The sequence below is a fragment of the Amia ocellicauda genome, chromosome 15, assembly GCF_036373705.1.
Source record: "Amia ocellicauda isolate fAmiCal2 chromosome 15, fAmiCal2.hap1, whole genome shotgun sequence".
NCBI lineage: Eukaryota > Metazoa > Chordata > Actinopteri > Amiiformes > Amiidae > Amia > Amia ocellicauda.
Genome location: NC_089864.1, coordinates 29,905,564 through 29,921,172, shown reverse-complemented (window position 1 = coordinate 29,921,172; position 15,609 = coordinate 29,905,564). Strand labels below are relative to the sequence as shown.

General features: G+C 36.2%; 2 protein-coding genes and 1 long non-coding RNA gene across 4 annotated transcripts in view; 1 reads left to right on the top strand and 2 right to left on the bottom strand.

Annotated features, from left to right (window-relative positions):
* Positions 1–6,925, bottom strand: part of cwf19l1 (CWF19 like cell cycle control factor 1) — a 55,777-nt gene extending 48,852 nt beyond the window's left edge. The window contains exons 1-5 of one of the 2 annotated variants that reach the window (XM_066724653.1): positions 6,649–6,925; positions 5,745–5,829; positions 5,003–5,087; positions 4,405–4,506; positions 1,719–1,933 (exon numbers count right to left, since the gene is read on the bottom strand). In XM_066724653.1, the coding sequence (XP_066580750.1) occupies positions 1,719–1,933; positions 4,405–4,506; positions 5,003–5,087; positions 5,745–5,829; positions 6,649–6,671 (510 nt within the window). In that variant the 5' untranslated portion in view covers positions 6,672–6,925. The remainder of the gene's footprint in view (positions 1–1,718; positions 1,934–4,404; positions 4,507–5,002; positions 5,088–5,744; positions 5,830–6,648) is intronic. The other variant, XM_066724652.1, reaches the window with a different exon arrangement.
* Positions 6,926–7,554: 629 nt separating this feature from the next.
* Positions 7,555–9,656, bottom strand: LOC136772010 (uncharacterized). The gene is made up of 3 exons (XR_010822410.1): positions 9,581–9,656; positions 8,331–8,524; positions 7,555–8,017 (listed from the first exon to the last, which is right to left on the bottom strand). It is a non-coding gene; the product is annotated as an uncharacterized LOC136772010 (long non-coding RNA).
* klhl42 (kelch-like family, member 42) lies at positions 9,356–12,081 on the top strand. Its single transcript, XM_066724651.1, has 3 exons — positions 9,356–10,502; positions 10,597–10,790; positions 11,414–12,081. Exons 1-3 carry the CDS (start codon positions 9,739–9,741, stop codon positions 11,857–11,859), a joined length of 1,404 nt encoding a protein of 467 aa, XP_066580748.1. The 5' UTR covers positions 9,356–9,738; the 3' UTR covers positions 11,860–12,081.
* The last annotated feature ends 3,528 nt before the right edge of the window (positions 12,082–15,609 follow it).

The window sequence follows — 15,609 nt, the reverse complement described above, 5'->3', positions numbered from 1 at the left end:
ATCCTGGAGGCCATCAACAAATCCCTCTACCCTCTGACTGAGTTTACTGATGCACTTTCTGGTGAAAAATATGTCCGTGTCCTTTGTAAAACCAGACCTCCCCCTTTTCAGCTGCTCTATCCTGAAAGTGAAGGATGATGATCCAGACCTAACATGCACCATCAAGACCAAAATCCTGAGCTACCTGGATGAAAAATACAAGGACCCTCTGACACAAGAACTGCTTGACATGGCCTCTGCTCTTGACCCACGGTTCAAGCTCAAATATGTCAGTGAGGACAATGTTGCACAATCCAAACCAGACTTACTTCTGAGATGGCAAGGACTGCGCCTGCAGGCGATGATGGTAGTAAGTAATTATTGTGATTACATACAGTCAGATACAGAATATATTATAAATGAGTGAAATTAAATAGATTCAAATGTGCTATGAAATCAAGTGCTGTAATGTGCTGTAATCTACTTTCTGGATATGGATGTTAAATATGTTTTATTAGATTTGAATTTGGTATTCATATTTTATTTACCATACTCTTTTCAAGGAGATGGGCCCAACTGATCCCCATGTTGAGACTGCTGAGGATGCACCCACTTAAAAAAAAAAAAAAAAAAAGAAGACCTCAGGGAGGTTCTTCAAGACCACTGTGGGAACCACACCAAGACCCTCTCCCCACCACAAACAACAAGCTATAGCCTCTGAGCTACAGTCCTACCTACAATTACACAACCTTGACAGTGAGGAGGACCCACTGGACTGATGTAGGGAACACTCTATCCACGACTCTCGAAACTCGCAAAAAAGTACTTGTGCATTTCGGCCCTAAGTTACCCTTCAGAGAGGGTCTTTAGCACTGGGGGAAATGTAGTGACCTGCCTTCACTCAGCTCTCAAGCCAGAAAATGTTGACTGGCTGGTGTTTCTTGCCAAAAACCTGTAAACACTATGTTATTGCCTTTTCTGCATAGGCCTGAATTGTTTTCATTTGGTTGCATTCTGTGATGGTATATTTATTTTTAGTTTAGATTTTGGGTACAATTTTATTTATATTTTGCTTCTAGGAGATGATGCACTTTAAGGACAAGTCTTATTTTGATGCAAAGATTTGTACATTAGCAGGAATGTAGCACAACATGGAAGTGAAAGCAGTGGTCTGTTTATTTAAATGTGAAAATGCAATAAAAATATGTTGTACCTAAAATCAATGATTAATTGTGATAAATATCGTGATCTCAATATTGATCAAAATAATCATGATTATCATTTTGGCCATAATCGTGCAGCCCTATGTTTAAATTTAGAATACCATAAAACGTATTAATAATAAAGAAGGTGATGTTCCAGCTTAGCAAAATTAACAATAAAAATGAATGATGCAACTGAGTTCAATTCTGTTTTCCAAAGGGTATTTAGATAAAGCCATTCCACTGAAACAGATAATCAAAACACCAACTGTTGATGTATTATAAAACACCCTCTGATAATGAAAAACATTTTAACATCAACAGATACATGTTCACATGTTGGACAGAACAAAAAAAAAAAGTACCAATGTACAATACAAAACAATGTAAAAAAAAAACTAAGATATGCCTGTGTATTTCTGTTAATACATATCTGAAATTAAAACTAAATATTAATTACAAAGATGTCAAATTAACTTGCAAACTAAATAAAAATGTAACTTTCCTCCCTCTTAAAATAAGAAAGTGAATATTTACCGGATTATTCCCATACTGCCATACTCCTCGTGGCCATTGTGATGTCAACAGGATGTCCACACCAGTGTATTTGGAGCTGGACACCAAAGGGGTCATCAGAGAGGTGACATCCTTAGGGGAGAAACAATAGGCAGGGGCTGGTTCCTGTTGCGCCTCTCTGCCACTTACGTAAGCTATCTGCAGTCCAGAAGCCCCAGTAAAAACCCCTTTCCGACCTAAGATTAAACAAGGACATTGGTGGGATATGTTGAATCGAAACTTTTGAAGTACTTGCTTAACACAAGACATAAGTACTCAAAATGTATTTGAAATCCCTCTGCAGATTTAACAAAATGTTTTAAGTTGTATCACAAGCGAACAACTTCACTTTAAGAACAGTTTACATCACTAAAAAATAAACTGCCCTCCCTTTTTATTTATCTTTTATTCATTGAAAAACTTCAGTATAACAGACCCATTTAAAGCAAGTCAACAAACATTAACACACTAGTACCCAGACTAGTGATGGGCAGTATGAATCAATTTACTGATTACTGATCGAGTAATTTATCTGAACAGGAACCCTCAACATAACATCCTACAGTTTGTACTTAAGCACACAATTCAAACACACGTTACATTTTTCAAACAATATAATCCATGGTTATACATAAGGGACCACCTGCTTGTCGGACACATGATCCTAGTTCTGTCCTGTTGGCATGCCAAGTGAACAACTATCTGCGCTTCTTTTTTAAAGCCAAACCCTCAGTCGTCTGAACTGATTGACACTTTAGGAAACCAGTTTGTTTGGCTAGGACGGCATCGTCCCCAAGTAATTGAAAAACGCTCATGTTATTTTCTGAATATTTATGTTTTAGGTTGTGTTACTGTTGCGCAGATTTTCTGCAGCTCTGCACAGAACTGGGGAATTGAACCCTTTCACCCTGGAACAGAGGAGACTACGTGGGGATTTGATTCAAGTCTTCAAAATCATGAAGGGCATCGACCACATCAAACCAGAGGAGCTTTTCCAGATCAGCAGGGACACAAGGACCCAGGGAGACAAATGGAAATTTGGCTTCAAGGAGACACTTCTTCACACAGAGTTGTTACAATCTGGAACAAACTCCCCAGCGATGTGGTTGAAGCTGAAAACTATGGAACATTCAGAAACAGACTAGATAGGATCCTTGGATCACTTGGTTATTAATGGACACCAAACAAGCACGATGGATTGAATGGCCTCCTCTCGCTTGTAAACTTTCTTATGTTCTTATACAAACTAATGGTCAAAAGTTTTAGAACACCTACATTTTTCCATTTTATTGAAATTTACACAATTTAATGTCTCAATATACTCAATGTGAAATGAAAGCATAGAAAAAATAAACAATTAAAGATACAAAATAAATAATGGAATCATTTTGTTTAACAAAATTTAACATCTTAAGCTGACAAACCCCTCTGGCACCCTTAAAAGGGCACCAAATCCATGTGCTTCTCTTTAATCCTTTGTGTACTCTACACTGTTGTGTTGTTTACCAAGTGTTTGGTATCCAATGTAATCTAAGACTCTCAGCTTTCTAATGATGTGAAGCATTCTCTGATGTGAAAATGTTGGGGGGTGGGTGGGGGGATACTTGTTATGAGTAGGAATACAAAATCTCAAAAAATACTGACAATTGGAAAATATTCTGGAACCAGACAGTCTACTGAACAAAACAAAACCATCCACGGTTTGGTAGAAGCAACACACACCCGTAGAGAGTGAACAAACTTCAATTTATTGTATTATATTGGCTGGGCAATGTAGGGGGGGGCTTGGGGGCAAAACCACTGAAAGTGCTGTGTGACAGAAGGCACGGGCTATTCATACAGATCCGTATGACATTCCTTAAATCTAACAGCATGGATCTGTACAATTTTTTTTGGGCTATTTGTATTTTCGTCCACTAGTCATACGGAGACGATTCAGCATGGATTTAATGTGTATTCTAAATGTATGCATTTTGTAATGTAATGGAAGTTTGGACATCAATGCAGATTTACAATAATCCATGTACCTCTCTTTCTTATTTAATATATATATAGGAGTGAAAGCAACTAACACTACGAACGCGGCTGTATCATAAACATACAATATAATTGCTATTATGAATATTTACACAAATATGTAAAGCATATAAAGACATCTGTATGATGATATTTACATAATACTGTTACAGGCATTTATATTTGCCAAACTTGCAAATCAGTACAAATCCACTTGTACAATGATTTTTTTATTGGGTGGATAAAACAAAAAATACTATTTATGCATGGATGATACGCAATTTAAACAATGGTACAAGCGTAAATATAGCTGTGTAACACAATCACATATTTAAAATGTATTTTTAAACATTTAACACAGGTTTCTACATTACATCTTTTGTCAGTGTTGTACAAACATTCTTTGGAGAAAATACGACGAGTGTGCAGATGTGCTGTACCGGGCAGGGCACTACTTTCAGATTAGGTACTGCCCCTCGTGACACTGTGAAAAAACGTCTGAACTTTTATTGTAACTCTGATGGACATTCCTACAGTGAGCATGACAATTGCATGCTCCATGGAACAGGATTCAACAAACTATATGGAGTACGGTTAAACAAAACTCAGCAGTTTTATCTTATGGCTCCACCTTTATTTTCAAATTACATACCCAAATAAGTGATGTTTTCAGCCAGCTCACATCCATCTGCACTCGGAAAATATTTCACTGTCTCCTGGTTAGCAGCTCCCAGTATATATGTATGAATTGGTGCTGAAGTATAAAGGATAATACAAAATAGAGCATTAAGGAAAAAAACAGGAAAGACTTAAGTGTTTCCAGAAAGTGATACCAATACTGAAGGCTTAGAATGTCCATGTCCTAGTTAGTTGTTGCTTGTATCCAAAAGATTAGATATTCTAGAGCAGGGGTTCCCAAGGTGTGGCCCGGGGGCCAAATGCAGTCCTCAAGGATGTTTGATGTGGCCCCCCAAAGCCAACCTTCAACCACCCCTTTTCTGAAGCTTTTCTATATTTTTATACTTCATGACAATTTTCTGTAACAAACCGCACATGTAATTTGGGGGAAAATAATAAAACACCAGTTAAAGTTAATAAATGTTCCCTAACATAAATGTATAGGAAATACAATCAGTGGTTCATTTTCTTCTGAGCCCCCTCCCCCTCCCATGCAACTTCGGGAAATTGGCACTCCATCACCAGACATTGGGTATCCTTGTTCTAGAGAATACAATAGAAAACAGCATTACCTTTTTTAGCTCTGGTTTTGTATTCTTCCCATTCAGCTGAAGATTCTGGTGTAGAACCAAAGAAATTTCCCACACAGAATAACAACTTAACAAAACAAAAAAATGCATGCATTAAGTTCAAAATTGCAATGATTATTTCAAACACAAACCCAAAGCATAGAAATGTATCTTTTTTTTTTTTTTAATCGACCTTGAAGGTTTATCAATTATAATAATTTCTATGGATCGTAAGAAATGCAGAATGCATAGACGCACACTACAGCATTAACAGGCAACCAGGAAAGACTAGCCAAATGAGACAGGATGAAACATTAACTTCACAAAATAGTTTATATCTTTAAAATCATATCCATCAATACATCAATCCAAATGTTTTAATTGATAAAATCTGTTTTAATCTTAATAAGGTTTACAATTCATGTTACAACATACCATACGATTTAAAACACAGTGGAATAGTGGCTTATAAGGGTCATTTGCAATAGCCAACATTATTTTGATCCAAATGCCCATCCCTTACAGAAACCACACAGAATATAAATTCATAGATAAATTAGTATTACAGTTAGTGACCCCTTTTTCTTGACAGCCTGGCATGTTGTCCAGTTTTCCTTCTTGAATTGCTAACTAAGCTCTTTCTATACCACCCACTTTAGAATTTCAAACCACTCTTACTCATAATGTTGATGCCTGGTTTGTTAATAGGATTTGATATTATTATTAAAAATGAGATTATACATACGTCAAATTCTCCACTTTTTTTCTGTATGGTCTTCACCCGGTTGAATAAAATGTCAATTCTTCCCTCAACATCTCCACATACCAGACTGTAATATAAAATATAAACGAATAGTGAAATAAAGTTAATGTATATAGTTTTACATTTATATCTCAATTTTTAAGATAGCATTCTTTTTGGCAACATTTCTTAGCAAGCCAATAATTGCTCTATTAAAAGATAGTTAAATTAACATTCCACCTTTAAAAATGACTAGCAACAGAAATGTGAGCCCCATTTCCATTTAATAGCATGTCTAATGTCGCAATAAATATCGCAAAAGTAAAATGTATTCATTAACAATTACATAATGTTCTCAATAAGGTTTCAATAAGCTTCGCGACTATTTGTGTCTTAAAATATAATAATTTTCAGAAAGCACAGTAGCTGCATTGAAGCTTACTTTCGATTTGTGACTTGTTCGGCGGCAGTGTATAAATACAGCTTTACACAAACAAGGTATGAAAAAAATGTCAAATGCTGGGGAGCTAGTCGTTTTAGCAGCTATCATTATTTCTATGCGATCACCATAAATTAAAGAAACGGTTAAGCCTTATGACAGTGGATGTTTTAACCAGACGGTGTCGATATTTGTAGGCAGCGTGGTATCACACATGAAACGTGTTACAACTAGTTGTAACATTCTCCTCTTAAGGTGGTTCAATGATAGCTATCGTAAATGTGTATGAATGCACACGACCACTAAACTTAACCACTGTATTTATTTGTAAATGTATATACATTAAATAAATAAAACATGATGAACCAGCACAGCTTAATAATCGTGGCTAATCAAATACACTATAAAAACAATAAATAATCCCTGATTTGCTTTGCTTAATGTTACAAAAAATATAAACCGTCTTACACTCGCAAAGGTTTTTCTCCCATGGCTTCTTCTGTTATGTATATATGTAAAGTTAGGCTTGCAAACACAACTTCACCTCGTTCTTCAGAAAACCGGGGCTGTTTTTAAATCTAAAAATGTCTGTTTCTTGTCCGTCAGTAACTCGGTCCTACTGTCACATTGTTACGTTAAATATATTGTTTCTCACTGGCAAATAAAGTACCATACATGCTTAGTACACTCTTAAAATAGTCGTAAAGTATATACACCTGAAATATAACACTTATATTGCAAATCTGAATAAACTACTAAAACTATTATCTATTAAGTTGATATGTCAATAAGAAAAGTTTCCCATCGGATGTTTTAAAAGAACGGAACCAGCAAGTACGGGGGCCGTAAGGAGACAGATGTTTGGTAATGCCAGAAAACCTGTAAGATTCTCTGTAAATCTGTGTACTGCAGCTGATTGTGTACGATCAGATAACAGGGTTACTCTAACGTGAAATATACTGCAAACATGTCACAGAAGTCATGGGAAAGTCGTGGAAACTGACAGATTTTCAGAATCCTGGCTATTGCAGTTTACCAGTTAATTGATTTCTATAAATCTTCATTGAAGTTCATTTCAGACTTGTTCAGTTTCTATTGAGGATGTTTATAGAAGACTTTTTTAAATTAAAAATCTGAATGCATAAAGCAATGGTGCTAAATAATGGTGATAGGCATCAGCATATTCTTGTGAAGTGAAGGAATGGTTAATGTAAAGTAGTAGTTGCAGTGTAATCAACAAATATAAAGCTAAAATGAAGTTGATTGATTTATTAATTATATTTTCCATGTTCTGCAAATAATGACAAAATTAAAAATACAGGTTTTCTTTTTACAGACAAATTTAATTTAGAATAGTGCCCTTCACAGGGTAGCCACAGAGCAGCCCTCAGTGGAGGGGGTGTATTATCAGCCTTCCAGAGTGCAGGCCTCCACTTAATGAGACCCAAAATGTATATTTGTTAGTTGCTGAATTTCAAGAAGTTTTGATGGATCAGATGGCTATGGGGAGGAGGAGACCATCTTGATGAAGCTGATCATATGGTATATATCTTTAATATCATGTTGATCAATGTTATCAACATTGTAGTGTTTACAGATCCTACTTTCTTGCATTTTTGTTATAAACATTAAGGAATATGTGTAATGGAAAAGTCATGAGAAAAAAACAGATTCTGGTTAAGTGTGCAGTTCTACAGAATAAAAAATGAAGAGTTAAGGAAAGCAATTGCATATTAAGACTATAGTAGTGGCAGATGCATCTAAAGGGATTCACCAAGGTGCCTCTTCTCAGTACATCCTATATAAAATCCTGTTCAAGGTCTCCTTGCCTTTTCCCCTGGAAAACAAAAATGACAGTTGTTACTGATGAAAGGTCAACAAAAACAAGGCTTAACTTCCTTTGAATTCATGGATGATAATTAAGCTGCTGTATTTAAAATAAAAAATAAAAAACACATTTATGAAGAGTTTATAGTATTTCAATGACCTAACACATTCATTTAGATATTTTTAAAAGTTACTTTCTGGGATCTATATTCAAATATGTTCAGTTACTTACAAATGGTATGTAATCATTTTGACATACTTTCTGCTTTATGTATTAAATATTTGTTTACAAACCATATTGAAAACTATTTATCCCATAATACCTATATCGATCCACTGCTGGATGAAGGCCTCCCCAATATGTTTCCACTTGCTTCAATCTACAGCTTCTCTTTTCCATGTCATGCCTGCAAAGTGTATGACTTCATCTAGCCATCTTCTATGTGGTTGGCTTCTAGGTTTGTTTCCATGTCTTAGTGTCCATTCAATAACTTCCTTAGTCCATCTTTGATGTGTTCTGTTGAAGGTGTTCACAATTGACAGGGTGAATCTAAATCCATATTTCAATCTCAACACTAAGATGAGAGGCTATTAACCCTAATAACATCTGGACAACACCATCTCTGTACACCTTCCAGTACTTACTGAAAAGTTAAGGATTCAAGACTTCATGTACAGACCCATCCATCTTTATGTTTTACAATCTATGAACTATTATTACTAGTGATAAAAAGATAATTCATAATAACACGTGTGTGGGTGAGATGCTTTTATCAACTAAATGTATTAACAGTAACATGTTATGAAAAAATCTTAATAAAGGAAACAAAGCTACAATCGTCATGAACTATCAACATGTGTCTTAAATAATATATATATATATATATATATATATATATATATATATATATATATTAAAAAAAGCTCATAATAACAGATATTTTACTAATGTTTTCAAACAGTATACAGTGGTAAAATGTATCTTCTTGTTATTTAATATACATAATAACAAGCTTGTGAATCATCGAAATCCAAGACATAGAAATGGCTTTTAGTTTTATTCATAAACTGATGACGTTTGCATTGCATACAAATTTGAAGTTTTAATTTTCAACATTTCAGTAACCTGTACATTTTTCAAATTTAGGCTATTCAGCAATAGCCAAAGTATTTTGGTTCAAATGTTGTAATAATTTATACATTAGGTAAAGTGTGCAAATGATGTAACCTCAATGACATCGAACTGAACTCGTGTCTTGTGCCCTGCTCCAGTTCTGTGACTTTAAGGATTGTTTTGATGTGGCTACACAACAACGGAAGGAGAAGTGACGCTACAGCCGGGATCAAATAGGAAATAGTTTGCATTCAAACAGAGGAACTTGGGAATGTATTGAAATGTTGAAATGTAATGCTCTCACTTAATAATAACAGGCAGTGGACAACAGTTGGTACTTATAATTTTGTATGCATATTTTAGATTTTGCATTCGAAAACATATGATCTGCAGACTATTTCATGCACTGCAAAAAATTCAGTGTACCAATCAATTGATATAGGGGGTTGAACACATTACCTTTTATAGGCCTGACATTTCAAAGTACAGGCGGATCTTGTGGTAAAATGTAAACAAAACCCGGGTCAAAATTTGGGAAAGCAGCACTCGGCTCTCTGTTGATTCCTGTGATGTGACCCAACTCACGCATGGTATTTTATTAACAATTAAGGGGGAAAATGTCATCCGAAAAAATTATCGCAATAATTATGGAGGATAAAACTTACAACGTGAGCAAAACCAAACTGATTGAAAAAAGCGATTATTTCAGAGCTCTGTACAACTCCGGGATGAGAGAATCCGCAGAGGACTCAGTGCAGCTGCACGGTCTGAGCGTCAGCGGACTGGAGTTGGTCATTGAGTTCATCAACACTTCCAAAGTACAGATAGATAACGAAACTTTGGAGGATTTAATCGAGACGGCTTCTTTCCTGCAAGTAACCTCCATTTTAAAACTCCTCCTGTCCGAAATAAAGTTAGATAATTGTGTAGAACTCTACAAGCTTTCTGAAGTGTATGGGACACATGACCTTAGGAATGCTTGCCTGAAGTACATGAGCTGCCATTACCACCCGATGTTGAGGAGGCAAGGGTTCAAGCTCTTCCCTGCGGCGCTTCGGGATCAGGTGCGAGAACTGCGCATGAAAGGCACCGCGACTTTGGTTGCTATTGGGGACTTCATTGGCACATGCTTGGATCTTGCTCACCAAGACGAGCCGTGGTCCATGCTGCGGTATGGCGAGTTGGACCAGAGGTGGATGCCGCTTGCCAGTAATTTGCCTTCCGATATGGTCAACGTAAGAGGTTATGGTTCTGCCGTTTTGGACAATTATCTGTTCGTAGTTGGAGGCTACAGAATGACTAGCCAGGAGATCTCTGCAGCTCACTGTTACAACCCCTGTCGAAACGAATGGAATCATATAGCACCCCTAAACCAGAAAAGGTAAAACATGTGTTAATAGAGTTTCCTCCTGTGCTGCTCTTATGAACCCCTGCTGCGAACGTCATGCATTTCTCTTCCTATACATTTTCACTAGGTCAAATTTTAAACTTCTTGCTGTGAGTGGGAAGCTATATGCTGTAGGGGGCCAGTCTCTGGGCACTGTGGAGTGCTACAACCCTGAGCAGGACTGGTGGACCTTTGTGGCCTCTCTCCCAGATCCACTGGCTGAGTTCTCTGCTTGTGAGTGCAAGGGCATGATTTACGTCATGGGTGGCTACACTTCAAGAGGTTAGTATATAGTGTAGATTAATCTTATCTGTTGTTTTCCCTTAATGGAAATGTAAACCATGTGAAATAAAACCTGGATTTACACTTACTGTGTTTGACGAGTAGGAGAGATTCACCCTATCAGTGTACAGTGTTGGAATTATTTGTGTATCTAAGAAAAGATTCATGCAGCATTCATAAGGGCAAAATGAAATACCACCCCAACACCACTACTTTACTTCAACACGTATAAAGAAAGCACCACACAAGTGTATCTGAACAGTGAACAGTTTTTAATACAACAAGATAAAAAAGTATTCACACATTCTTCATTTGAAACTGTGATTCATTTAGTTTAATCAATTTATGTTGAACCTGGAGAAAGATTTTTTTTTTTTTTTTTAATGACTTAATTTGTGTTTATTTTAACTGCCATTCCATACAATTCAGACCTTTCGTAACTCAGTTTACTTCACTGGAATATTTACACTTACTTATTATTTGCACTGTAAGTGCCTATCTCTATAGGCACATTAGACTGATCAGAAACAATGCAAAAAAAATTGAATACGAATAAACTGCAAAAAATTTGTATGCATGGATTGGTCCTGTACTCCTTCATAATGCATTTTGTTTTCCTTCAGACAGGAACATGAACGTCCTGCGCTATTGTCCCAGCTCTGATGCCTGGTTTATCTTCCAAGCTTGCAAGGCCCACGTTCGTAAGCAACAAATGCTCTCAGTAGAGGACACAATTTACCTGGTAGGGGGCTACATCCACGAGATTGAGCCTAACAAGAAGACCAGCCAGACGGAGGATATGCTCACTGTCCAGTCCTACAACATCAACACAGGCGACTGGCTCTACCTGAAGGAGAACACCTCCAAGTCTGGATTAAACCTGACATGTACACTGCACAATGATGGTATTTACATCATGAGCAGAGACATCACCCTGCCCACCAGCCTCGAACACCGTGTCTTCCTCAAATATAACATTTTCTCTGACATGTGGGAGTCTTTCAGACGGTTCCCAGCATTTGGACAAAACATGCTGCTGTGTTCCCTGTACTTGCCTAATGTTATTTAAAATAGCATAATATGCTGTCTGCCCCTTGGGACAAAAAAACAAAATCAACAACAAGCATTTCATGCTCTGAACAGGAGCCATAGAGTGGTACTGCTGGAGTCACAGTAAAGGTCAACAACCCAACCCACCTTAATCCCAGACTTCTTTGAAACCACAGGTTTTTAAAGATGCCATTAACATGTTGAAGGAAATTAATGTATATATTAAAATGTTTAACTTGCACAGATATTATTGCTACATTGAAGCAAGGCATTATGACAACATACCCATATTAGTACTAAAATTGAAGCCGGAATCGTTTTGAATTTTTTGGGGAATTTTCATTATTTTTATTTATTGCAGTTACTAAAATTTTTATTTTGGTATTTGTGTCAATGTACAGTATTTTCACAATACTGGTCAGCTGTCACCTCAAACAGACTGGTAGCAGAAATCATCATCGACATTCCTTATTTGAGAGAGAACAGTTCTGTGCAAATTAGAGTGATATGTTACCAATGAAAAAAAGATGAGTGGGTTAAGTAACATTAAATAAGTGGCTAATTGTAAGACATCAATTTACAAATGAACATGCACATTTTTTATGACTAAGCCCGTGTGTCCACCAAAGCGTTTTTTCCTGAGGTCGGCGTGTTTTCTCAATTGTTTGCAATGGGATCCGCGTTTTTAAAGCGCCGGCAGCGTGACGCGGCGCTGAGCGTCTTTTTCACGCTGAGCGCTGCACGTTTTTTTCTGGTCGTCCGTCCTCTTTCTCTACGCGCTTCAGTCTTCCCTCTGCCTTGTGCCGACATTGTACAGTCAGTATTTGTTGTACAGTCAGTGTTTGTTGTACAGTCAGTATTTGTTAGCAACACAAACTATCTGCGACATCAGGCACTTCAACACATGACAAAATAACAAGAAAGAAGTTCATGCATTTTATTCTGGTTTCTTTTGGCTTTTAACTCACCCACATTTTTGCTTGTTTTAAACTTCTTAGACTAAGTTTATATATATATATATATATATTACATTTTTAATATGGACATTATAAGGAATACAGGTATGTGACACCTTTCAAATGAAAATTGACAAACTGTACTATAATTTTCTGCATAGTTGATCATGATCAGACAAACTATATTACACTACTACCAATTTTTTTTTCAGAAAAACAAATGAATTTTTTGAAATTGACATTTTTGACCTGTTCCTCCATTAAAGTGTAAGGGATATTTTGAGATGAAAAATTAATGTTGAAATACCACTCAAATTGAAATTTGTAGAAGTTGTTGGGTGAAAACAGCATAAGAAATGAAGGAATAATGTGCAATTGAAATAACCTAACCTATGCGGAAAAGTTTAGAGAAAATTTGTACCACAAAATACAAAAATATAAATCAAAATCACTGTTTTCATGAAATACAAAAGGCATTATTTTCTGAACACACATAAAATAGTGAAAACATCTTTGAAAATATTTTAAAAATACGTTTGCTATATGAAAAGTATGAATTTATAAGCCTGACCATAAATTCAGTGTATTACATACATTAACTATCAAACCTTCTTTCTTTCTGTGTCACTGTGGACTGGAGGCTCACAATGAGATGCTGGGTTAATTTATTTAGTTCAGGTGTTTCTTTTGAAACGAAAATGAATTAAAATAGATGCACTTAAATAAATTAATATCATACAAAAAAATTATTACGATCATTAAAATGTATTTAATATATTCAAAAACATGAATTAACATGACCTTTTTCCATTGTTTAACTGTAGTTCCATTTGACTTATTGGTTGCGCCACCTGACTTTTCAAACTCAAATATTACCTTGGACACCTACAGTGAGGGAAAAAAGTATTTGATCCCCTGCTGATTTTGTACGTTTGCCCACTGACAAAGAAATGATCAGTCTATAATTTTAATGGTAGGTGTATTTTAACAACAACAAAAATCCAGAAAAACGCATTTCAAAAAAGTTATAAATTGATTTGCATGTTAATAAGGGAAATAAGTATTTGACCCCTTCGACTTAGTACTTTGTGGCAAAACCCTTCTTGGCAATCACAGAGGTCAGACGTTTCTTGTAGTTGGCCACCAGGTTTGCACACATCTCAGGAGGGATTTTGTCATGCTGGAATACCCATCCACGACCCATTTTCAATGCCCTGGCTGAGGGAAGGAGGTTCTCACCCAAGATTTGACGGTACATGGCCCCGTCCATCGTCCCTTTGATGCAGTGCAGTTGTCCTGTCCCCTTAGCAGAAAAACACCCCCAAAGCATAATGTTTCCACCTCCATGTTTGATGGTGGAGATGGTGTTCTTGGGGTCATTCCTCCTCCTCCAAACACGGCGAGTCGAGTTGATGCCAAAGAGCTCGATTTTGGTCTCATCTGACCACAACAGTTTCACCCAGTTCTCTGAATCATTCAGATGTTCATTGGCAAACTTCAGACGGGCCTGTACATGTACTTTCTTGAGCAGGGGGACCTTGCGGGCGCTGCAGGATTTCAGTCCTTCACGGCGTAGTGTGTTACCAATTGTTTTCTTGGTGACTATACACCTACCGTTAAAATTATAGTCTGATCATTTCTTTGTCAGTGGGCAAACGTACAAAATCAGCAGGGGATCAAATACTTTTTTCCCTCACTGTATATTAACTTTTGGCCTTTGGTAAAGTGTATAGATACATTTTTAAAATAAAACATAAATTGCTACAAAACCATTTTTGTTTTGTAGTTTTCTGGGGGTCATCTTGTTATTGCAGCATAGAGGTCATTTGGGGTCTTCTTTTGTGATGCCATATACTGTTCATAGTTTTCTTAAAGTGATATTACATAAAAATGCTTTTTTTGGGGGGGTTGCATCATTTGACATTTGGAGAAATGCATTTTATGGACAAAAGTTTTTTTTTTTTTTTAATAGAATACATTTAACATAGCACTGTTTCACAACTTTTAATAATTTAAAAGCAATTTAACATACAATTATGCCAAACTATTTGATTAAGAATTTTATTGAGTAAAATAACCTTTTTACTACAAATTTGTTCTCTGCATATATGTTCGGACAGTTGCACCACCTGACATTTTGGGGCTTTGGAACACCAAAACTCAGAAAATGTATTATATTTAAATAAAATGAAATTGGTTCCATGTAAAGTAGATATCTTAGAATAATTGTATATATTACATGTATTTCATAAAACAATGGAAAATAATGGCATTGGACACAAAAAATGCACGTCATGTAATTGACCCGCCTACATCTACTGTAAAATGTATATATAAGGTGTATATGTAATATGTAAAATATAATACAAAACAATACTCATTTCAATTGCTTATAACTCAGCAAAGATATCAATGATGTGCTGAATGTAATTTTTGGGTTAGATACAGACCCAATCCACACTGCTTATCCATAAAGTGTTGACTGCCAGTTACATGTATGGTAATTATTTTTAAAATCCACACTTCTAGAAAACTGACAAAAAATCTTTCTGCAAATTTGCCACATATTTCAAAGATGACTGTACAATACGTCTTTGAAAGTTATCTTTCTAACTCTACATAGTTCCCCACGAGGGGCTGAGAAATGACTTTTCTACAGAAACACTTGAAAAAAGTCTTATTCCAAAGTTGCCGATAGGCTCTTGTGTGCAGGGGGAAATGTATATTTTCAATAAACCAACAGGTGCTGCAATTTGATTCAGATCAATTTTCAGCCATCACAGGGGTATTCGCATGCGCACTAGCACGCAAGT

Coding starts and splice junctions, on each gene's coding strand:
- klhl42 (XM_066724651.1), top strand. CDS start 9,739: ATGTCATCCGAAAAAATTATCGCAATAATTATGGAGGATAAAACTTAC. Junction 10,503..10,596: donor GCACCCCTAAACCAGAAAAG/GTAAAACATGTG, acceptor CATTTTCACTAG/GTCAAATTTTAAACTTCTTG. Junction 10,791..11,413: donor GGGTGGCTACACTTCAAGAG/GTTAGTATATAG, acceptor GTTTTCCTTCAG/ACAGGAACATGAACGTCCTG.